Source organism: Ranitomeya imitator, chromosome 8, assembly GCF_032444005.1.
Source record: "Ranitomeya imitator isolate aRanImi1 chromosome 8, aRanImi1.pri, whole genome shotgun sequence".
Classification (NCBI taxonomy): Eukaryota; Metazoa; Chordata; class Amphibia; order Anura; family Dendrobatidae; genus Ranitomeya; species Ranitomeya imitator.
In genome coordinates, this window is record NC_091289.1 from 2,223,909 (window position 1) to 2,247,972 (window position 24,064).

General features: G+C 53.9%; 1 protein-coding gene across 2 annotated transcripts in view; it reads right to left on the reverse strand.

Annotated features, from left to right (window-relative positions):
* Positions 1-21,706, reverse strand: part of LOC138647180 (RNA-binding protein 5-like) — a 34,320-nt gene extending 12,614 nt beyond the window's left edge. For both annotated transcript variants that reach the window (XM_069735998.1, XM_069735997.1), the window contains exons 1-4: positions 21,571-21,706; positions 8,883-8,953; positions 2,484-2,649; positions 2,239-2,397 (exon numbers count right to left, since the gene is read on the reverse strand). In XM_069735998.1, the coding sequence (XP_069592099.1) occupies positions 2,239-2,397; positions 2,484-2,649; positions 8,883-8,899 (342 nt within the window). In that variant the 5' untranslated portion in view covers positions 8,900-8,953; positions 21,571-21,706. The remainder of the gene's footprint in view (positions 1-2,238; positions 2,398-2,483; positions 2,650-8,882; positions 8,954-21,570) is intronic.
* Between the last annotated feature and the right edge of the window lie 2,358 nt (positions 21,707-24,064).

Below are 24,064 nucleotides of genomic sequence, written 5' to 3' on the forward strand. Positions count from 1 at the left end.
AGGTCAAACACTGCGGCCCAAACACCGAGCCCGGCTGTCACCAGGTCATAAACACCGCGGCCCAAACACCGAGCCCGGCTGTCACCAGGTCATAAACACTGCGGCCCAAACACCGAGCCCGGCTGTCACCAGGTCATAGCAAACACCGCGGCCCAAACACCGAGCCCGGCTGTCACCAGGTCATAAACACCGCGGCCCAAACATCAGAGCCCGGCTGTCACCAGGTCATAGCAAACACCGCGGCCCAAACATCAGAGCCCGGCTGTCACCAGGTCATAAACACCGCGGCCCAAACATCAGAGCCCGGCTGTCACCAGGTCATAGCAAACACCGCGGCCCAAACACCGAGCCCGGCTGTCACCAGGTCATAGCAAACACCGCGGCCCAAACATCAGAGCCCGGCTGTCACCAGGTCATAAACACCGCGGCCCAAACACCGAGCCCGGCTGTCAGGTCATAGCAAACACCGCGGCCCAAACACCGAGCCCGGCTGTCACCAGGTCATAGCAAACACCGCGGCCCAAACATCAGAGCCCGGCTGTCAGGTCATAGCAAACACCGCGGCCCAAACATCAGAGCCCGGCTGTCAGGTCATAGCAAACACCGCGGCCCAAACATCAGAGCCCGGCTGTCAGGTCATAGCAAACACCGCGGCCCAAACATCAGAGCCCGGCTGTCAGGTCATAGCAAACACCGCGGCCCAAACATCAGAGCCCGGCTGTCAGGTCATAGCAAACACCGCGGCCCAAACATCAGAGCCCGGCTGTCAGGTCATAGCAAACACCACGGCCCAAACATCAGAGCCCGGCTGTCACCAGGTCATAAACACCGCGGCCCAAACATCAGAGCCCGGCTGTCACCAGGTCATAAACACCGCGGCCCAAACATCAGAGCCCGGCTGTCACCAGGTCATTGTCACCAGGTCATAAACACCGCGGTCCAAACACCGAGCCCGGCTGTCACCAGGTCATAAACACTGCGGCCCAAACACCGAGCCCGGCTGTCACCAGGTCATAAACACCGCGGCCCAAACATCAGAGCCCGGCTGTCAGGTCATAGCAAACACCGCGGCCCAAACACCGAGCCCGGCTGTCACCAGGTCATAGCAAACACTGCGGCCCAAACATCAGAGCCCGGCTGTCAGGTCATAGCAAACACCATGGCCCAAACATCAGAGCCCGGCTGTCACCAGGTCATAAACACCGCGGCCCAAACATCGAGCCCGGCTGTCAGGTCATAGCAAACACCACGGCCCAAACATCAGAGCCCGGCTGTCACCAGGTCATAAACACCGCGGCCCAAGCATCAGAGCCCGGCTGTCAGGTCATAGCAAACACCGCAGCCCAAACATCAGAGCCCGGCTGTCACCAGGTCATAGCAAACACCGCGGCCCAAACATCAGAGCCCGGCTGTCAGGTCATAGCAAGCACCGCGGCCCAAACATCAGAGCCCGGCTGTCAGGTCATAGCAAGCACCGCGGCCCAAACATCAGAGCCCGGCTGTCAGGTCATAGCAAACACCACGGCCCAAACATCAGAGCCCGGCTGTCACCAGGTCATAAACACCGCGGCCCAAGCATCAGAGCCCGGCTGTCAGGTCATAGCAAACACTGCAGCCCAAACATCAGAGCCCGGCTGTCACCAGGTCATAGCAAACACCGCGGCCCAAACATCAGAGCCCGGCTGTCAGGTCATAGCAAGCACCGCGGCCCAAACATCAGAGCCCGGTTGTCAGGTCATAGCAAACACCGCGGCCCAAACATCAGAGCCCAGCTGTCACCAGGTCATAGCAAACACCACGGCCGAAACACCGAGCCCGGCTGTCACCAGGTCATAGCAAACACCGCAGCCCAAACACCAGAGCCCGGCTGTCAGGTCATAGCAAACACCACGGCCCAAACATCAGAGCCCGGCTGTCAGGCCACATCTGAAACACAGTGGCGCACACACTGAAGCCGACTGTATGGCTGACGTCAGGTCTTATGTAAAACACTCCAGGGCTTGAGTAATGAAGATCCGGCTGGAGACCTGTTCAATCTGGGATATATCAGTCAGTAACACAGTATGAGGAGAGGCCAGCCGGTACCGGTCTCATCCACCCTTACAGTCCCCGCAGCTCGTCATGCGTTTTCTGATTGATGCGATCCGTGGCTTGGGCCACATGATGCGACTGACCGATTGCATGTAAGGAGCGTCACGTACCGGGCGCAGATGTACCGGGCGCATGGGTGGCACTCACATCGCTCTCACTGATGTTTATTGGGAGGCCTCGCAGCATGATGGTCTTGCTCTCCTTCTCATCCACGTAGTAATCATTGCGGTAGTCGTGGTCCGTGTAGTCACCGTCTGAATGGTAGCCATCTTCTGAGCGGTCGCTGTTCCTTCGCTCGCGGTCGTGCTGGAAGGAGCAGAGATTTATCCTTCAGACTAGGCTGCAGGGCGGGGACATCATACCAGGGTCCACACCGGGGATCTGGGACCTACCTCAGGACTGTCGTAATCTCTGTAGTCATCGTATCTATCGTCCCGATCATCCCGGTATCTTTTGTAGTCGTTAGAGTCTCTGCGCCTGTTCCTGGACACCCGGTCATCACGATCGTCTCTATCAAACGCGGACCCGTATCTCCCACTGCGCTCACTGCGGCTCACGCTGCAAGAGAAGAAAAGGCCCGAGGGTAAAACCTTCCAAGGAAGAGTAAGACGTCCGGCCGCGGAGCAACACATCAACACTGCTGGACTACAGGCTACATCTGATAATCCGGCACAGAACGCCAAGGCTGTGTGCAGTTTGAGGAGTTTCTGCTTCAAAAGCTCAACATAAAAACAAAGACCATGAGATTCTGCTCAGTTTAGCTATAGCAAAAAAGGGAATTATAAAACTATCTTATGCCGGTTTGAAATAAATTTTCCTAAAAAAACAAAAACCACAGTGTGAGACACACAACATATAAGAGACCCTCGTGCATCCTGGGTCAGGTATCAAAACCAGTTACCAATCAATCAGCCAAAAAAGGGGTTTTAAGAATGAACCCCAGTGTCCTAGTTGTATGCAACTTAGGCCTCTTCCACACTTGCGTTTTTTTACAATCAGTCACAATCCGTTAAAATGTTGAAATGACAGATCCTGTGCAGATTGTAAAAAATGGAAGAACTGGGTCCGTTTTTTTTTTATGGATCTGTCAAGGTTATATGCACACATTGTGTATGTGTCTTTGCAGAGTTTTTCCGCTGCGAAAACGCATACACAACACAACCCAGGTTAAAAATAAAAAATTGTGATATTCTCACCTTCCGGTGTCCCCCGCAGCCTTCCCGATGATCGCGATACTGCCAGCAGCTCCAGTCCCCAGTAATGCCTTGCAAAACAATGACCTGTGATGATGTAGCGGTCTCGCGAGACTGCGACGCCATCGGGTCATTTCGCAATGCATCACTGGGAACGGAAGCTGCTGGCAGTATCGCGAGCATCGGGAAGGCTGCGGGGGACACCGGAAGCCTGCGGGGGATGCCGGAAGGTGAGAATATCACAATTTTAATTTTTATTATTTTTAACATTATATCTTTTTACTATTGATGCAACATAGGCAGCATCCATAGTAAAAAGAGAGCGAGAATTTCCCTGACTGGAAATTCTTCCGCTCATGCTCCGTGTCAAAACCGTCGCTGGATTCCTGCTTTTGACACACAGCGACAGATCCTGCATCCATAGGCTTCCATTATAGCCAATGACTGGCAGAGCAGGATCTGTCTCCAAATCTCACCAGGGGGTCTAGCTAGGACCAAGAAGAAAGGTAACACTTGACACCTCCTTGCTCTTGGAAGAGAGATGTCAATTACGGCCTGATAGTATCTCTGTGAGAATGTTTAGACAAAGGATCTCAAGAGAAAATATATTCATTGGTAGCGCCGTGGTCCAATCAAAAACAAGCAATTATGATATTAACCTGAGGGGGCTGGTCTAGAAATCTCACCTCCAGACCAAAGCTATAAATTAGACCTGTATACCTAGAATTGTGTTCACATGTGAGGGCGGCCTGAGAAGCTGATGTGTTCCACAAACTCCATATTCAACCCCCCTCAGGGAGCAGAAAGACTACCAAGTTAGATGATTTCTGTAAGTTTTCTCCTGTTTATGTTATACTATTTTGCGTAAGTTGACTTATATTTTTATACCTTTTTCTTACTGTAAGCACTGAACCTTTTTGTATTAAAGTATAAACTTTAACAAGTTGAACCTTGAATGTTCTAACGAATCCATAGCCTAAGGTGTGTGAGCCTTATGGGTGGTAGACATTATTATTAATATTTCCGGGACTCATCGCCCGTGTGTTCGATGAGTGGTGGCAGCGCGTATGAGCGGGGTGTGTGGCCTGGGTCGGTGTGTGATTTATGCTCCCATTACAGCATAGGACAGAGGTTGAATGCTGGACTGAGAGAGGGGAGATAGATTAACCCTTGCAGGCACAACCCCACGTGACGTGCTAAGAGTGGTGACGTGACGAATTAGTTACACCACGGAGTAGGGGGATCTGTGACAGTCTGAGAAAAAAACGGATCCAGCAGAAACATTTGCTGGATCCGTTTTTTTTTCTTCACAAAACGACGCATTGTGACGGAAAAAGACGTTAGTAGGAAAGAGGCCTTAGGTATCCTAAAATAAGGTGAGAATTGTGCACCATACACCTAGCCGAAAATAATCCACTGCAAATAACCGGAGGCCTTGTAACCCCTGTACATGTATTATACACCTTTAAGCCCTCAGCTCATAATAAACTCCACCTCAATCCCGTGCAGGAGCCCAGCAGATGAGTGGCATGTGGCGAATATACAAACAAGGCGAGAATCATTCCAGGCTGAATACATTTACAATAATTCAATAGCTCATAGTGGAACGGTCACTGAAAGTTTGATTGAGTCCACTTCAAAACATATCAGCCCCTATAGAAAGCCCATCAGGACACAGAGGCAGATAGCAATGGATGCATAACAAGAGACCTCGGGGCAGTATAAGGGGATACTAAAGGGACAAACGACCACCTCCCCACAAGGTTCTTCCCTCCTTCGGAGTTATCAGGGGATCTAGTAGCCTAGTAAGGGGTCCGTAGCCTAGTAAGGGGTATGTACCCTCACCTCTTGTACTGAAGCTACTTCCCAGGCTCTTTTTAAATTGTAGTGGAGCATCCAGCTCCCCGGTGTGCAGGACGTCACTTCCGACCTGCACAGCGCATGCTTAGGAAATTCATCACATGCAGTGCCCGCACCTTGCCCTAGGAAGTGTTTTGCGCATGTGCCCGATTCCCTCTGGAACGCCTGCGTATAACGTCCGGTGCCCTGATTCCGATGCCGAGAGGCGTGTCGTAACTCTTACTTCCGCCTCTTGGAAACGTAGGACAGAACACATCCGGTGTTCCCAGGTTGTGCGCATACTCCGATCATCTCCGGGTGTCTACACCAAAGCGTGCAGTGGAGTATATACCACGTCAGCCCTTTGGAATGCAACTTGAACTGCAGTTTCCTCCATGATCCCGAGGACTTTCTGCTGCAGAAACCCAATCGTCCAGGGGAGGAATTTAAAGGAGAAAGGACTTCGATATCTCTATAATTAGAGTTCTATAGGGAGCTACTATTCAGAAGGAGTATGAACATCCCAGACAAAGGTATCAAAACATGCCTTATACTAATAAAGCGTAGTGGATGATACCCTGGTATCAGAGGGCTCCATGGAGCCTACATACAAAGAATATTTTAGCAGTTTCCACAGGGAAGACCACACTATCCACACCGAGTGGAGACATCTGTAAAGTGACAGTAGCATCCTCTCCGCAGCATTTGACACTGTGGATCACCAGCTCCTTCTCACTATGCTCCGCTCTATAGGCCTCAAGGACACAGCCCTCTCCTGGTTCTCCTCCTACCTCTCTGACCGCTCCTTCACTGTATCTTTTGCCGGCTCCTCTTCCTCTCCTTGTCCCCTTACTATCGGGGTTCCGCAGGGCTCAGTCCTGGGGCCCCTCCTTTTCTCTCTATACACGGCCCCTATTGGACAATCAGCAGATTTGGGTTCCAGTATCATCTCTATGTTGACGACACCCAATTATACACTTCTTCCCCCGACATCACCCCTGCCCCAATTCAAAATACCAAGGATTGTCTGTCTGCTGTCTCTAACATCATGTCCTCCCTCTACCTGAAACTAAATCTCCCCAAAACTGAACTTCTTGTGTTTCCCCCTTCTACTAACCTCACTCTACCAAACATCGAAATTACCCTGGAGGGTTCAACCATAACTCCCCAGCAGCATGCCCGCTGTCTTGGGGTCATATTCGACACCGAACTTTCCTTTACTCCCTATATCCGATCACTCACTCGCTCTTGTCACCTGCATCTTAAAAACATCTCCAGAATCCGACCTTTTCTCACCGTTGAAACTGCTAAGACTCTTACTGTCGCTCTCATTCATTCCCGTCTGGACTACTGCAACTCTCTTCTGATCGGTCTCCCTCTTTCCAAACTTTCTCCTCTCCAATCCATCTTGAATGCGGCAGCCAGAGTCATTTCTGTCCAGCCGCTTCACCGATGCCTCCATCTTGTGCCAGTCAATACACTGGCTACCCATTCACTACAGGGTCCAGTATAAACTCATCTCTCTCACCCACAAAGATCTCCACAGTACTGCACCGCCTTATATCTTCTCTCTCATCTCCGTCTATCGCCCTACACGTGCCCTCCGTTCTACAAATGACCTAAGACTAACATCCCCCGTAATCCGAACCTCGCACCTCTGTCTCCAGGACTTCTCTCGTGCTGCGCCAGCTCTCTGGAATGCACTTCCCCAGACGATCAGACTGATACCTAGCCCCGACCTATTCAAGAGCGCTTTAAAAACCCATCTCTTCAAACAAGCCTACCACATCAACTACTCAGTAAACTAAAGGTACCTTCACACAACGATTTCGTTAACGATATCGTTGCTTTTTGTGACGTAGCAACGAAATCGTTATGCGTGACAGCGACCAACGATCAGGCCCCTGCTGGGCGATCGTTGGTCGCTGGGAATGATCAGTACCTTTTTTGGTCGCTGATCACCCGCTGGATCGGCGTGTGTGACGCCGATCCAGAGATGTGTTCACTGGTAACCAGGGTAAACATCGGGTTACTAAGCGCAGGGCCGCGCTTAGTAACCCGATGTTTACCCTGGTTACCAGCGTAAACGTAAAAAAAAAACCAAACATTACATACTTACATTCCGGTGTCTGTCCCCCGGCGCTGGGCTTCTCTGCACTGTGAGCGCCGGCCGGAAAGCAGGGCACAGCGGTGACGTCACCGCTCTGCTTTCCGGCCACTGTGCTCACAGTCAGTGCAGAGAAGCCCAGTGCCGGGGGACAGACAGCGGAAGGTAAGTATGTAGTGTTGTTTTTTTTTTCATATTAGCACTGGTTACCAGGGTAAACATCGGGTTACTAAGCGCGGTCCTGCGCTTAGTAACCCGATGTTTACCCTGGTTACCTGGGAACCGGCATCGTTGGTCGCTGGAGAGCTGTCTGTGTGACAACTCTCCAGCGACGCTGCAGCAATCGGGATCGTTGTCTGGATCGCTGCAGCGTCGCTAAATGTGACGGTACCTTAAGGCAGCTAAATCGTCACCATGCAGAAGACAAAGGGAAAATCAGCACAAGATACTGATGCATTGGTATCATACCCGGAGGTTTTACATAATATTTACCCTGCCTCGTCAGATAAATGCTGGAGATGCCTGGGGGCTCACTGACACATACATTCTGGGATTGCCAGACTATAGCCCCATTCTGGGCAGGGAGTACAGGGGTTGATTTCTCAGGTGTTAGATGTACAGATTCCAATGGATCCTGTGACTTTTTTGCTTAATGTTGCCCCCCTGCCCATGACAAAGGACCCTGCCAGGCTGCTCCTCCATATCCTAACATCGGTGAAGTGTCTATTAGCCTCGTACTGGAAGATCATCTCCCTCCATGAAAGAAGATTAAAGAAATGAGACGTATGGAGAATCTTACGGCCTGTATTAATAATAATAATAATAATCTTTATTTTTATATAGCGCTAACATATTCCGCAGCGCTTTACAGTTTGAACACATTATCATCACTGTCCCCGATTGGGCTCACAATCTAGAATTCCTATCAGTATGTCTTTGGAATGTGGGAGGAAACCGGAGTGCCCGGAGGAAACCCACGCAAACACGGAGAGAACATACAAACTCTTTGCAGATGTTGTCCTTGGTGGGATTAGAACCCAGGACCCCAGCGCTGCAAGGCTGCAGTGCTAACCACTGCGCTACCGTGCCGCCCATAACAGTTTGTTCAATCGCATCTGTTCTCCATGCGAAGACTATGTAACTAACCAACTGATGTTACGTGCCATTTTTTCTTTCATTCTGACTTTTTCCTATCCCTTCCCCACCTACTCTTAGATGAGGCATTAGATGTTTGCCCTAAGTATAGTAGCAGCAGCAGTGCTGCGCAATGTGCCACTGGAAGAAGCATCGAAAATGTTTTGCATAATTTTGCCACATACAAATATATATATACACACACACATATATACACAAACCCACAGCCCGATGCAGCTCCTGACCCGGGCACTGACTGTACAAATATTGCTGCAGCCCTGAAAACCGGAAGAGGATAAAGGGCACAAGAAACAAACAAATCCGAGAATTCACGCAGTGTTAAGAGCACAGCAGCTAAGGCCGGGGTCACGCCTGCAACTCGCGCCTCAATACCTGGCACCGCCGCCGCCACTTGGGACCGCAGTGTGCGGATGCAGGTGTTTCCATGCTGCCAGGTATTGAGGCGCGAGTTACAAGTGTGACCCCGGCCTAAAAATCATTAACAGCAGCTGACTTACCGCTTGTCTGAGCCCATGGCAGGCCTCCAAGTGTCCAGTCTGGATCCTCTCGGGGGTTATGGTTGATGCAACTGAAGATGAAAAAGAAAATAGACCCACGTCAGTTTCCAGAACTCCATTGTCATGTGTCTCTGCAGCACTGGTCACCACCTGACAAAAGCAGTACACATCCAGCAGCAGGGTGCCCGGCGGCCAGTACACAGATGGCACTACAGGGGGCCCAGCATGCCAACCTCACATTCAGAAGCAGCACCCTGCACAAGACACCGAAGAACTGCAGCCCAGAGTATCCGGATTCAGCACGAAACCGAAGAACTACAGCTCAGAGTATCCGGATACAGTAAGAAACCGAAGAACTGCAGCCCAGAGTATCCGGATACAGTAAGAAACCGAAGAACTGCAGCCCAGAGTATCCGGATTCAGCACGAAACCGAAGAACTACAGCTCAGAGTATCCGGATACAGTAAGAAACCGAAGAACTGCAGCCCAGAGTATCCGGATACAGTAAGAAACCGAAGAACTGCAGCCCAGAGTATCCGGATTCAGCACGAAACCGAAGAACTGCAGCCCAGAGTATCCGGATACAGTAAGAAACCGAAGAACTGCAGCCCAGAGTATCCGGATTCAGCACGAAACCGAAGAACTGCAGCCCAGAGTATCCGGATGCAGCACGAAACCGAAGCACTACAGCCCAGAGTATCCGGATACAGTAAGAAACCGAAGCACTGCAGCCCAGAGTATCCGGATTCAGCACGAAACCGAAGCACTGCAGCCCAGAGTATCCGGATTCAGCACGAAACCGAAGAACTGCAGCTCAGAATATCCGGATACAGTAAGAAACCGAAGCACTGCAGCCCAGAATATCCGGATTCAGCACGAAACCGAAGAACTGCGGCCCAGAGTATCCGGATACAGTAAGAAACCGAAGCACTGCAGCCCAGAATATCCGGATTCAGCACGAAACCGAAGCACTGCAGCCCAGAATACCCGGATTCAGCACGAAACCGAAGCACTGCAGCCCAGAGTATCCGGATTCAGCACGAAACCGAAGCACTGCAGCCCAGAATACCCGGATTCAGCACGAAACCGAAGAACTGCGGCCCAGAGTATCCGGATACAGTAAGAAACCGAAGCACTGCAGCCCAGAATATCCGGATTCAGCACGAAACCGAAGCACTGCAGCCCAGAATACCCGGATTCAGCACGAAACCGAAGCACTGCAGCCCAGAATATCCGGATACAGTAAGAAACCGAAGCACTGCAGCCCAGAATATCCGGATTCAGCACGAAACCGAAGCACTGCAGCCCAGAATACCCGGATTCAGCACGAAACCGAAGCACTGCAGCCCAGAATATCCGGATTCAGCACGAAACCGAAGCACTGCAGCCCAGAGTATCCGGATTCAGCACGAAACCGAAGAACTGCAGCCCAGAGTATCCGGATACAGTAAACCGAAGAACTGCGGCCCAGAGTATCCGGATACAGTAAGAAACCAAAGCACTGCGGCCCAGAGTATCCGGATTCAGCACGAAACCGTAGCACTGCAGCCCAGAGTATCCGGATTCAGTACGAAACCGAAGCACTGCAGCCCAGAGTATCCGGATTCAGTACGAAACCGAAGAACTGCAGCCCAGAGTATCCGGATACAGTAAACCGAAGCACTGCAGCCCAGAGTATCCGGATACAGTAAGAAACCGAAGCACTGCGGCCCAGAGTATCCGGATTCAGCACGAAACCGAAGAACTGCAGCCCAGAGTATCCGGATACAGTAAACCGAAGAACTGCGGCCCAGAGTATCCGGATACAGTAAGAAACCGAAGCACTGCGGCCCAGAGTATCCGGATTCAGCACGAAACCGAAGAACTGCAGCCCAGAGTATCCGGATACAGTAAGAAACCGAAGCACTGCGGCCCAGAGTATCCGGATACAGTAAGAAACCGAAGAACTGCAGCCCAGAGTATCCGGATTCAGTACAGAACCGAAGAACTGCAGCCCAGAGTATCCGGATTCAGCACGAAACCGAAGAACTGCAGCCCAGAGTATCCGGATTCAGCACGAAACCGAAGAACTGCGGCCCAGAGTATCCGGATTCAGCACGAAACCGAAGCACTGCAGCCCAGAGTATCCGGATACAGCAAGAAACCGAAGAACTGCAGCCCAGAGTATCCGGATTCAGTACAGAACCGAAAAACTGCAGCCCAGAGTATCCGGATTCAGTACAGAACCGAAAAACTGCAGCTCAGAGTATCCGGATACAGTAAGAAACCGAAGAACTGCAGCCCAGAGTATCCGGATTCAGCACAAAACCGAAGAACTGCAGCCCAGAGTATCCGGATACAGTAAGAAACCGAAGAACTGCAGCCCAAAGTATCCGGATGCAGCACGAAACCGAAGCACTACAGCTCAGAGTATCCGGATACAGTAAGAAACCGAAGAACTGCAGCCCAGAGTATCCGGATTCAGCACAAAACCGAAGAACTGCAGCCCAGAGTATCCGGATACAGTAAGAAACCGAAGAACTGCAGCCCAGAGTATCCGGATACAGTAAGAAACCGAAGAACTGCAGCCCAGAGTATCCGGATACAGTAAACCGAAGAACTGCAGCCCAGAGTATCCGGATACAGTAAGAAACCGAAGAACTGCAGCCCAGAGTATCCGGATACAGTAAGAAACCGAAGAACTGCAGCCCAGAGTATCCGGATACAGTAAACCGAAGAACTGCAGCCCAGAGTATCCGGATACAGTAAGAAACCGAAGAACTGCAGCCCAGAGTCTCCGGATTCAGCACGAAACCGAAGAACTACAGCTCAGAGTATCCGGATACAGTAAGAAACCGAAGAACTGCAGCCCAGAGTATCCGGATACAGTAAGAAACCGAAGAACTGCAGCCCAGAGTATCCGGATTCAGCACGAAACCGAAGAACTGCAGCCCAGAGTATCCGGATCCAGTAAGAAACTGAAGAACTGCAGCCCAGAGTATCCGGATCCAGTAAGAAACCGAAGAACTGCAGCCCAGAGTATCCGGATTCAGCACGAAACCGAAGAACTGCAGCCCAGAGTATCCGGATACAGTAAACCGAAGAACTGCGGCCCAGAGTATCCGGATACAGTAAGAAACCGAAGCACTGCGGCCCAGAGTATCCGGATTCAGTACAGAACCGAAGAACTGCAGCCCAGAGTATCCGTATACAGTAAGAAACCGAAGCACTGCAGCCCAGAGTATCCGGATACAGTAAGAAACCGAAGAACTGCAGCCCAGAGTATCCGGATTCAGTATGAAACCGAAGAACTGCGGCCCAGAGTATCCGGAATCAGTAAGAAACCGAAGAACTGCAGCCCAGAGTATCCGGATACAGCACGAAATCGAAGAACTGCAGCCCAGAGTATCAGGATCCAGTAAGAAACCGAAGAACTGCAGCCCAGAGTATCCGGATTCAGCACAAAACCGAAGAACTGCAGCCCAGAGTATCCGGATACAGTAAGAAACCGAAGAACTGCAGCCCAGAGTATCCGGATACAGTAAGAAACCGAAGAACTGCAGCCCAGAGTATCCGGATACAGTAAACCGAAGAACTGCAGCCCAGAGTATCCGGATATAGTAAGAAACCGAAGAACTGCAGCCCAGAGTATCCGGATACAGTAAACCGAAGAACTGCAGCCCAGAGTATCCGGATACAGTAAGAAACCGAAGAACTGCAGCCCAGAGTCTCCGGATTCAGCACGAAACCGAAGAACTACAGCTCAGAGTATCCGGATACAGTAAGAAACCGAAGAACTGCAGCCCAGAGTATCCGGATACAGTAAGAAACCGAAGAACTGCAGCCCAGAGTATCCGGATTCAGCACGAAACCGAAGAACTGCAGCCCAGAGTATCCGGATACAGTAAGAAACCGAAGAACTGCAGCCCAGAGTATCCGGATTCAGCACGAAACCGAAGAACTGCAGCCCAGAGTATCCGGATGCAGCACGAAACCGAAGCACTACAGCCCAGAGTATCCGGATACAGTAAGAAACCGAAGCACTGCAGCCCAGAGTATCCGGATACAGTAAGAAACCGAAGCACTGCAGCCCAGAGTATCCGGATTCAGCACGAAACCGAAGCACTGCAGCCCAGAGTATCCGGATTCAGCACGAAACCGAAGAACTGCAGCCCAGAATATCCGGATACAGTAAGAAACCGAAGCACTGCAGCCCAGAATATCCGGATTCAGCACGAAACCGAAGCACTGCAGCCCAGAATACCCGGATTCAGCACGAAACCGAAGCACTGCAGCCCAGAGTATCCGGATTCAGCACGAAACCGAAGCACTGCAGCCCAGAGTATCCGGATTCAGCACGAAACCGAAGCACTGCAGCCCAGAATATCCGGATACAGTAAGAAACCGAAGCACTGCAGCCCAGAATATCCGGATTCAGCACGAAACCGAAGCACTGCAGCCCAGAGTATCCGGATTCAGCACGAAACCGAAGCACTGCAGCCCAGAGTATCCGGATTCAGCACGAAACCGAAGCACTGCAGCCCAGAGTATCCGGATTCAGCACGAAACCGAAGAACTGCAGCCCAGAGTATCCGGATACAGTAAACCGAAGAACTGCGGCCCAGAGTATCCGGATACAGTAAGAAACCAAAGCACTGCGGCCCAGAGTATCCGGATTCAGCACGAAACCGAAGCACTGCAGCCCAGAGTATCCGGATTCAGTACGAAACCGAAGCACTGCAGCCCAGAGTATCCGGATTCAGTACGAAACCGAAGCACTGCAGCCCAGAGTATCCGGATACAGTAAGAAACCGAAGCACTGCGGCCCAGAGTATCCGGATTCAGCACGAAACCGAAGAACTGCAGCCCAGAGTATCCGGATACAGTAAGAAACCGAAGCACTGCGGCCCAGAGTATCCGGATACAGTAAGAAACCGAAGAACTGCGGCCCAGAGTATCCGGATACAGTAAGAAACCGAAGAACTGCAGCCCAGAGTATCCGGATACAGTAAGAAACCGAAGCACTGCGGCCCAGAGTATCCGGATTCAGCACGAAACCGAAGAACTGCAGCCCAGAGTATCCGGATACAGTAAACCGAAGCACTGCAGCCCAGAGTATCCGGATACAGTAAGAAACCGAAGCACTGCGGCCCAGAGTATCCGGATTCAGCACGAAACCGAAGAACTGCAGCCCAGAGTATCCGGATACAGTAAACCGAAGAACTGCGGCCCAGAGTATCCGGATACAGTAAGAAACCGAAGCACTGCGGCCCAGAGTATCCGGATTCAGCACGAAACCGAAGAACTGCAGCCCAGAGTATCCGGATACAGTAAGAAACCGAAGCACTGCGGCCCAGAGTATCCGGATACAGTAAGAAACCGAAGAACTGCAGCCCAGAGTATCCGGATTCAGTACAGAACCGAAGAACTGCAGCCCAGAGTATCCGGATTCAGCACGAAACCGAAGAACTGCAGCCCAGAGTATCCGGATTCAGCACGAAACCGAAGAACTGCGGCCCAGAGTATCCGGATTCAGCACGAAACCGAAGCACTGCAGCCCAGAGTATCCGGATTCAGTACAGAACCGAAAAACTGCAGCCCAGAGTATCCGGATTCAGTACAGAACCGAAAAACTGCAGCTCAGAGTATCCGGATACAGTAAGAAACCGAAGAACTGCAGCCCAGAGTATCCGGATTCAGCACAAAACCGAAGAACTGCAGCCCAGAGTATCCGGATACAGTAAGAAACCGAAGAACTGCAGCCCAAAGTATCCGGATGCAGCACGAAACCGAAGCACTACAGCTCAGAGTATCCGGATACAGTAAGAAACCGAAGAACTGCAGCCCAGAGTATCCGGATTCAGCACAAAACCGAAGAACTGCAGCCCAGAGTATCCGGATACAGTAAGAAACCGAAGAACTGCAGCCCAGAGTATCCGGATACAGTAAGAAACCGAAGAACTGCAGCCCAGAGTATCCGGATACAGTAAACCGAAGAACTGCAGCCCAGAGTATCCGGATACAGTAAGAAACCGAAGAACTGCAGCCCAGAGTATCCGGATACAGTAAGAAACCGAAGAACTGCAGCCCAGAGTATCCGGATACAGTAAACCGAAGAACTGCAGCCCAGAGTATCCGGATACAGTAAGAAACCGAAGAACTGCAGCCCAGAGTATCCGGATACAGTAAGAAACCGAAGAACTGCAGCCCAGAGTCTCCGGATTCAGCACGAAACCGAAGAACTACAGCTCAGAGTATCCGGATACAGTAAGAAACCGAAGAACTGCAGCCCAGAGTATCCGGATACAGTAAGAAACCGAAGAACTGCAGCCCAGAGTATCCGGATTCAGCACGAAACCGAAGAACTGCAGCCCAGAGTATCCGGATACAGTAAGAAACTGAAGAACTGCAGCCCAGAGTATCCGGATTCAGCACGAAACCGAAGAACTGCAGCCCAGAGTATCCGGATACAGTAAACCGAAGAACTGCGGCCCAGAGTATCCGGATACAGTAAGAAACCGAAGCACTGCGGCCCAGAGTATCCGGATTCAGCACGAAACCGAAGCACTGCAGCCCAGAGTATCCGGATTCAGTACGAAACCGAAGCACTGCAGCCCAGAGTATCCGGATACAGTAAGAAACCGAAGCACTGCGGCCCAGAGTATCCGGATTCAGCACGAAACCGAAGAACTGCAGCCCAGAGTATCCGGATACAGTAAGAAACCGAAGCACTGCGGCCCAGAGTATCCGGATACAGTAAGAAACCGAAGAACTGCGGCCCAGAGTATCCGGATACAGTAAGAAACCGAAGAACTGCAGCCCAGAGTATCCGGATACAGTAAGAAACCGAAGCACTGCGGCCCAGAGTATCCGGATTCAGCACGAAACCGAAGAACTGCAGCCCAGAGTATCCGGATACAGTAAACCGAAGCACTGCAGCCCAGAGTATCCGGATACAGTAAGAAACCGAAGCACTGCGGCCCAGAGTATCCGGATTCAGCACGAAACCGAAGAACTGCAGCCCAGAGTATCCGGATACAGTAAACCGAAGAACTGCGGCCCAGAGTATCCGGATACAGTAAGAAACCGAAGCACTGCGGCCCAGAGTATCCGGATTCAGTACAGAACCGAAGAACTGCAGCCCAGAGTATCCGTATACAGTAAGAAACCGAAGCACTGCAGCCCAGAGTATCCGGATACAGTAAGAAACCGAAGAACTGCAGCCCAGAGTATCCGGATTCAGTACGAAACCGAAGAACTGCGGCCCAGAGTATCCGGAATCAGTAAGAAACCGAAGAACTGCAGCCCAGAGTATCCGGATACAGCACGAAATCGAAGAACTGCAGCCCAGAGTATCCGGATCCAGTAAGAAACCGAAGAACTGCAGCCCAGAGTATCCGGATTCAGCACGAAACCGAAGAACTGCAGCCCAGAGTATCCGGATACAACAAGAAACCGAAGCACTGCGGCCCAGAGTATCCGGATACAGTAAGAAACCGAAGAACTGCAGCCCAGAGTATCCGGATTCAGCACGAAACCGAAGAACTGCAGCCCAGAGTAACCGGATACAGTAAGAAACCGAAGCACTGCAGCCCAGAGTATCCGGATACAGTAAACCGAAGAACTGCAGCACAGAGTATCCGGATTCAGCACGAAACCGAAGAACTGCAGCCCAGAGTATCCGGATTCAGTAAGAAACCGAAGAACTGCAGCCCAGAGTATCCGGATTCAGCACGAAACCGAAGAACTGCGGCCCAGAGTATCCGGATTCAGCACGAAACCGAAGAACTGCAGCCCAGAGTATCCGGATTCAGCACGAAACCGAAGAACTGCAGCCCAGAGTAACCGGATACAGTAAGAAACCGAAGCACTGCAGCCCAGAGTATCCGGATACAGTAAACCGAAGAACTGCAGCACAGAGTATCCGGATTCAGCACGAAACCGAAGAACTGCAGCCCAGAGTATCCGGATTCAGTAAGAAACCGAAGAACTGCAGCCCAGAGTATCCGGATTCAGCACGAAACCGAAGAACTGCGGCCCAGAGTATCCGGATTCAGCACGAAACCGAAGAACTGCAGCCCAGAGTATCCGGATACAACAAGAAACCGAAGAACTGCAGCCCAGAGTATCCGGATACAGTAAGAAACCGAAGCACTGCAGCCCAGAGTATCCGGATTCAGCACGAAACCGAAGAACTGCAGCCCAGAGTATCCGGATACAACAAGAAACCGAAGCACTGCGGCCCAGAGTATCCGGATACAGTAAGAAACCGAAGAACTGCAGCCCAGAGTATCCGGATTCAGCACGAAACCGAAGAACTGCAGCCCAGAGTAACCGGATACAGTAAGAAACCGAAGCACTGCAGCCCAGAGTATCCGGATACAGTAAACCGAAGAACTGCAGCACAGAGTATCCGGATTCAGCACGAAACCGAAGAACTGCAGCCCAGAGTATCCGGATTCAGTACAGAACCGAAGAACTGCAGCCCAGAGTATCCGGATTCAGACACTGGCAGTGCATGTGGGGTCTTCTCACAGGAAACTAACATGGTATCAGCAGCTCAGTCTCCTGAAAAAGCAGGAACGGCACTTTACGCTTCACAAGCGGCAGGATTGCGGCACTACACACACTCAGGACATCACAACCACGGCGTGCGGGGTGCACTCACTTCAAAGACACCGAGGCGCGACACTATCAAACACTACACAGATTAAAAACAAAAAAGGCACCAAAGGGCCCAAAGCTCCATGACGACTCCACCCCCCCCCCCTCCGAACAGCAATTAGTCACAGGGTGAACTCCATGACCACACCCCTCCCCCCCACCGCCACACACCTCCCTACACACCGCAACCCCCCCACCGCCATACACTGCAACCCCTCCCCCCCACCGCCATACACCGCAACCCCTCTCCCCCCACCGCCATACACCGCAACGCCTCCCCCCACCGCCATACACCGCAACCCCTCCCCCCACCGCCATACACCGCAACCCCTCCCCCCCACCGCCATACACCGCAACCCCTCCCCCCCACCGCCATACACCGCAACCCCTCCCCCCCACCGCCATACACCTTCCTATACACTGCAACCCCTCCCCCCCACCGCCATACACCTTCCTATACACTGCAACCCCTCCCCCCCACCGCCATACACCTTCCTATACACTGCAACCCCTCCCCCCCACCGCCATACACCGCAACCCCTCTCCCCCCACCGCCATACACCGCAACCCCTCCCCCCACCGCCATACACCGCAACCCCTCCCCCCACCGCAACCCCTCCCCCCCACCGCCATACACCGCAACCCCTCCCCCCCACCGCCATACACCGCAACCCCTCCCCCCCCACCGCCATACACCTTCCTATACACTGCAACCCCTCCCCCCCACCGCCATACACCTTCCTATACACTGCAACCCCTCCCCCCCACCGCCATACACCTTCCTATACACTGCAACCCCTCCCCACCTCAGTATACGTCTCCCCTCCCCCAGCACTATACACCTCAGTATACAGCTCCCCCCGCACTATACACCTCAGTATACGGCTCCCCTCCCCTCCCGCACTATACACCTCAGTATACGGCTCCCCCCGCACTATACACCTCAGTATACGGCTCCCCTCCCCTCCCCCCGCACTATACACCTCAGTATACAGCTCCCCCCGCACTATACACCTCAGTATACAGCTCCCCCCGCACTATACACCTCAGTATACGGCTCCCCTCCCCCAGCACTATACACCTCAGTATACAGCTCCCCTCCCCCAGCACTATACACCTCAGTATACGGCTCCCCCCGCACTATACACCTCAGTATACAGCTCCCCCCGCACTATACACCTCAGTATACGGCTCCCCTCCCCCCGCACTATACACCTCAGCATACGGCTCCCCTCCCCTCCCCCCGCACTATACACCTCAGTATACGGCTCCCCTCCCCCAGCACTATACACCTCAGTATACGGCTCCCCTCCCCCCGCACTATACACCTCAGTATACAGCTCCCCCCGCACTATACACCTCAGTATACGGCTCCCCTCCCCCAGCACTATACACCTCAGTATACAGCTCCCCTCCCCCAGCACTATACACCTCAGTATACGGCTCCCCCCGCACTATACACCTCAGTATACAGCTCCCCCCGCACTATACACCTCAGTATACGGCTCCCCTCCCCCCGCACTATACACCTCAGCATACGGCTCCCCTCCCCTCCCCCCGCACTATACACCTCAGTATACGGCTCCCCTCCCCCAGCACTATACACCTCAGTATACGGCTCCCCTCCCCCAGCACTACACACCTCAGTATACGGCTCCCCTCCCCCCGCACTATACACCTCAGTATACGGCTCCCCTCCCCCCGCACTATACACCTCAGTATACGGCTCCCCTCCCCCCGCACTATACACCTCAGTATACGGCTCCCCTCCCCCCGCACTATACACCTCAGTATACGGCTCCCCTCCCCCCGCACTATACACCTCAGTATACGGCTCCCCTCCCCCAGCACTACACACCTCAGTATACGGCTCCCCTCCCCCCGCACTACACACCTCAGTATACGGCTCCCCTCCCCCCGCACTATACACCTCAGTATACGGCTCCCCTCCCCCCGCACTATACACCTCAGTATACGGCTCCCCTCCCCCCGCACTATACACCTCAGTATACAGCTCCCCTCCCCCCGCACTATACACCTCAGTATACGGCTCCCCTCCCCCCGCACTATACACCTCAGTATACGGCTCCCCTCCCCCCGCACTATACACCTCAGTATATGGCTCCCCTCCCCCCGCACTATACACCTCAGTATACGGCTCCCCCCGCACTATACACCTCAGTATACAGCTCCCCTCCCCCAGCACTATACACCTCAGTATACAGCTCCCCCCGCACTATACACCTCAGTATACGGCTCCCCTCCCCCCGCACTATACACCTCAGTATACGGCTCCCCTCCCCCCGCACTATACACCTCAGTATACGGCTCCCCCCGCACTATACACCTTCGTATACAGCTCCCCCCGCACTATACACCTCAGTATACAGCTCCCCTCCCCCCGCACTATACACCTCAGTATACAGCTCCCCTCCCCCCGCACTATACACCTCAGTATACGGCTCCCCCCGCACTATACACCTCAGTATACGGCTCCCCCCGCACTATACACCTCAGTATACAGCTCCCCTCCCCCCGCACTATACACCACAGTATACAGCTCCCCTCCCCCCGCACTATACACCTCAGTATACGGCTCCCCCCGCACTATACACCTCAGTATACGGCTCCCCCCGCACTATACACCTCAGTATACAGCCCGGGCCGCACTATACACCTCAGTATACAGCTCCCCCCGCACTATACACCTCAGTATACGGCTCCCCCCGCACTATACACCTCAGTATACAGCCCGGGCCGCACTATACACCTCAGTATACAGCTCCCCCCGCACTATACACCTCAGTATACGGCTCCCCCCGCACTATACACCTCAGTATACGGCTCCCCCCGCACTATACACCTCAGTATACGGCTCCCCCCGCACTATACACCTCAGTATACGGCTCCCCCCGCACTATACACCTCAGTATACGGCTCCCCCCGCACTATACACCTCAGTATACGGCTCCCCCCGCACTATACACCTCAGTATACGGCTCCCCCCGCACTATACACCTCAGTATACGGCTCCCCCCGCACTATACACCTCAGTATACGGCTCCCCCCGCACTATACACCTCAGTATACGGCTCCCCCCGCACTATACACCTCAGTATACGGCTCCCCCCGCACTATACACCTCAGTATACGGCTCCCCCCGCACTATACACCTCAGTATACGGCTCCCCCCGCACTATACACCTCAGTATACGGCTCCCCCCGCACTATACACCTCAGTATACGGCTCCCCCCGCACTATACACCTCAGTATACGGCTCCCCCCGCACTATACACCTCAGTATACGGCTCCCCCCGCACTATACACCTCAGTATACGGCTCCCCCCGCACTATACACCTCAGTATACGGCTCCCCCCGCACTATACACCTCAGTATACGGCTCCCCCCGCACTATACACCTCAGTATACGGCTCCCCTCCCCCCGCACTAAACACCTCAGTATACGGCTCCCCCCGCACTATACACCTCAGTATACGGCTCCCCCCGCACTATACACCTCAGTATACGGCTCCCCCCGCACTATACACCTCAGTATACAGCTCCCCTCCCCCCGCACTATACACCTCAGTATACAGCTCCCCCCGCACTATACACCTCAGTATACAGCTCCCCTCCCCCCGCACTATACACCTCAGTATACGGCTCCCCTCCCCTCCCCCCGCACTATACACCTCAGTATACGGCTCCCCCCGCACTATACACCTCAGTATACAGCTCCCCTCCCCCCGCACTATACACCTCAGTATACAGCTCCCCCCGCACTATACACCTCAGTATACAGCTCCCCTCCCCCCGCACTATACACCTCAGTATACGGCTCCCCTCCCCTCCCCCCCACTATACACCTCAGTATACGGCTCCCCTCCCCCCGCACTATACACCTCAGTATACGGCTCCCCTCCCCCCGCACTATACACCTCAGTATACGGCTCCCCTCCCCTCCCCTCCCCCCGCACTATACACCTCAGTATACGGCTCCCCCCGCACTATACACCTCAGTATACAGCCCGGGCCGCACTCACCTTCAGGCCGCTCCTTGGTCGCGGCGTCTTCTCGTTTCTCTCTTTCTGCACGAAATGGCGGCGGATCCACCCGTCTCCTACCCAGAGTGCAGCGCGCCCGGCTCTGCGCCTCGAAGCTTCCACGTCTGGCGCATGCGCTGGCGGTTACAGCAACTGGAGGCCGAGAGCCGCGGGGCATCATGGGAGGAGGAGCTGTCAGCCAGGAGGAGAGTGATGGCGGCGAGTCCCGCGGTCACAGCTGCTGCACAACCTCGTCACAGGCGCGGGTCATAATTACGTCATACTGTCACTAGCTGCTGCAGAACCTCACGGGGGGGGGGGCATATATTAGTCACCAGGGTCATCTGCGCACTACATGAGGCCCTCACTGCGGCTGATAACAGAGAACCACAGCTCAACAGTCATCATCCGAATTCTGCCGGAAAGATGGGGAGGATGAGGGGGGCGGGGGCGCAGGATGGGGGGCGGGGGGAGGGGGGGGGTATGGGGGCACAGCCGTGGGGGGCAGGGGCACAGGATGGGGGGCAGGGACGGATGGGGGGGGCACAGCCGTGGGGGCAGGGGTGCCGGATGGGGGGCAGGGACGGATGGGGGGGGCACAGCCGTGGGGGCAGGGGCGCAGGATGGGGGGGCACAGCCGTGGGGCAGGGGCGCAGGATGGGGGGGCACAGCCGTGGGGCAGGGGCGCAGGATGGGGGGCAGGGACGGATGGAGGGGCACAGCCGTGGGGGCAGGGGTGCCGGATGGGGGGCAGGGACGGATGGGGGGGGCACAGCCGTGGGGGCAGGGACGCAGGATGGGGGGGCACAGCCGTGGGGCAGGGGCGCAGGATGGGGGGCAGGGACGGATGGGGGGGCACAGCCGTGGGGGCAGGGGCGCCGGATGGGGGGGGGCACAGCCGTGGGGGCAGGGGCGCAGGATGGGGGGGGCACAGACGTGGGGGCAGGGGCGCAGTATAGGGGGGCACATCCGTGGGGGCAGGGGCGCAGGATGGGGGGGCACAGCTGTGGGGGCAGGGGCGCAGGATGGGGGGGGGCACAGCCGTGGGGGCAGGGGCGCAGGATGGGGGGGGACACAGCCGTGGGGGCAGGGGCGCAGGATGGGGGGCAGGGACGGATGGGGGGGCACAGCCGTGGGGGCAGGGGCGCAGGATGGGGGGGCAGGGGCGCAGGATGGGGGGGGCACAGCCGTGGGGCAGGGGTGCAGTATGGGGGGGCAGGGACGAATAAGGAGGCACAGCCGTGGGGGGCAAGGGCGCAGGATGGGGGGGCAGGGGCACAAAATGGGGGCAGTGGCGCAGGATGGGGGAGCACAGCCGTGGGGGGCAGGGATGGATGGGGGGGCACAGCCGTGGGGGGCAGGGGCACAAGATGGGGGGCAGGGATGGATGGGGGGGCACAGCCGTGGGAAGCAGGGACGGATGGGGGGGGCACAGCCTTGGGGGGCAGGGGCACAAGATGGGGGGGCAGGGGCGATGGATGGGGAGGCACAGCCGTGGGGGGCAAGGGTGCAGAATGGGGGGGGCACAGCCGTGGGGGGCAGGGATGGATGGGGGGGCACAGCCTTGGGGGGCAGGGGCGACGGATGGGAGGGCACATGGCTGCCCAGTGTCTTTCACACATCAGTTTTTTACAATCTAGTGTTGAAGAGTCGCATCCTGTGCAGATTATAAAAACCGGATGCTCTGGATTTTTTTGTCGGAGCAGCTGCCACAAGAATTTAAAGGAACAAAATTCGAAAGATTTTTTCCCTGAATGGAAAAATGGGTTAAATTACAGTAATTAGAAATTCTTCCGCTCATGCTCAGTTTGAAAAGACGGCGTCCGTCGCTGGATTCCTGCTTTTCACAGTCAGCGACTGTCTCTGCAGAAAGCAAACTACAAGATAGATAATTTCTGTAAGTTTTCTCCTGTTTATTTTATACTGTTTTGCATAAGTTGTATGTCTTTTTATCATATTTTTATAGCTTTTTCTTATTGTAAGCATTGAACCTTTTATTATTAAAGTATAAAACTTTAACAAGTTGAACGTTGAATGTTCTAAAGGAATCCATAGCCTAAGCTGTGTGAGCCTTATGAGTGATAGACATATTTTTATTAGTATTATTATTTCTGGGACTCATCGCCCGTGTATTCGGTGAGTGGTGGCAGCGTGTATGAGCGGGTGTGTGATTTATGCTCCCTTTACAGCATAGGACAGAGGTTGAATGCTGGACTGAGAGTGGGGAGATAGATTAACCCTTGCTGGCACAACCCCAAGTCACGTGTGAGAGCGGGCATGTGATGAATAAGTGACACCACGGAGAAGGGATCCGTGACAGGCCAGCAAGAAGGTATCAGGTCTCCATCCTCAAGCAGAGGGAAGTCTTTGTCCCGGACTTTGGAAGCCCTGGACTCTGGTGGTGCGGGAGCGTGTGTTGAGCTGTCTCCAGTAGGTGCTTGCGCTCTGCTGCTCTCTCTGCCGCTGCTTGCTCCGCTGCCCACTCTGTAGCTTT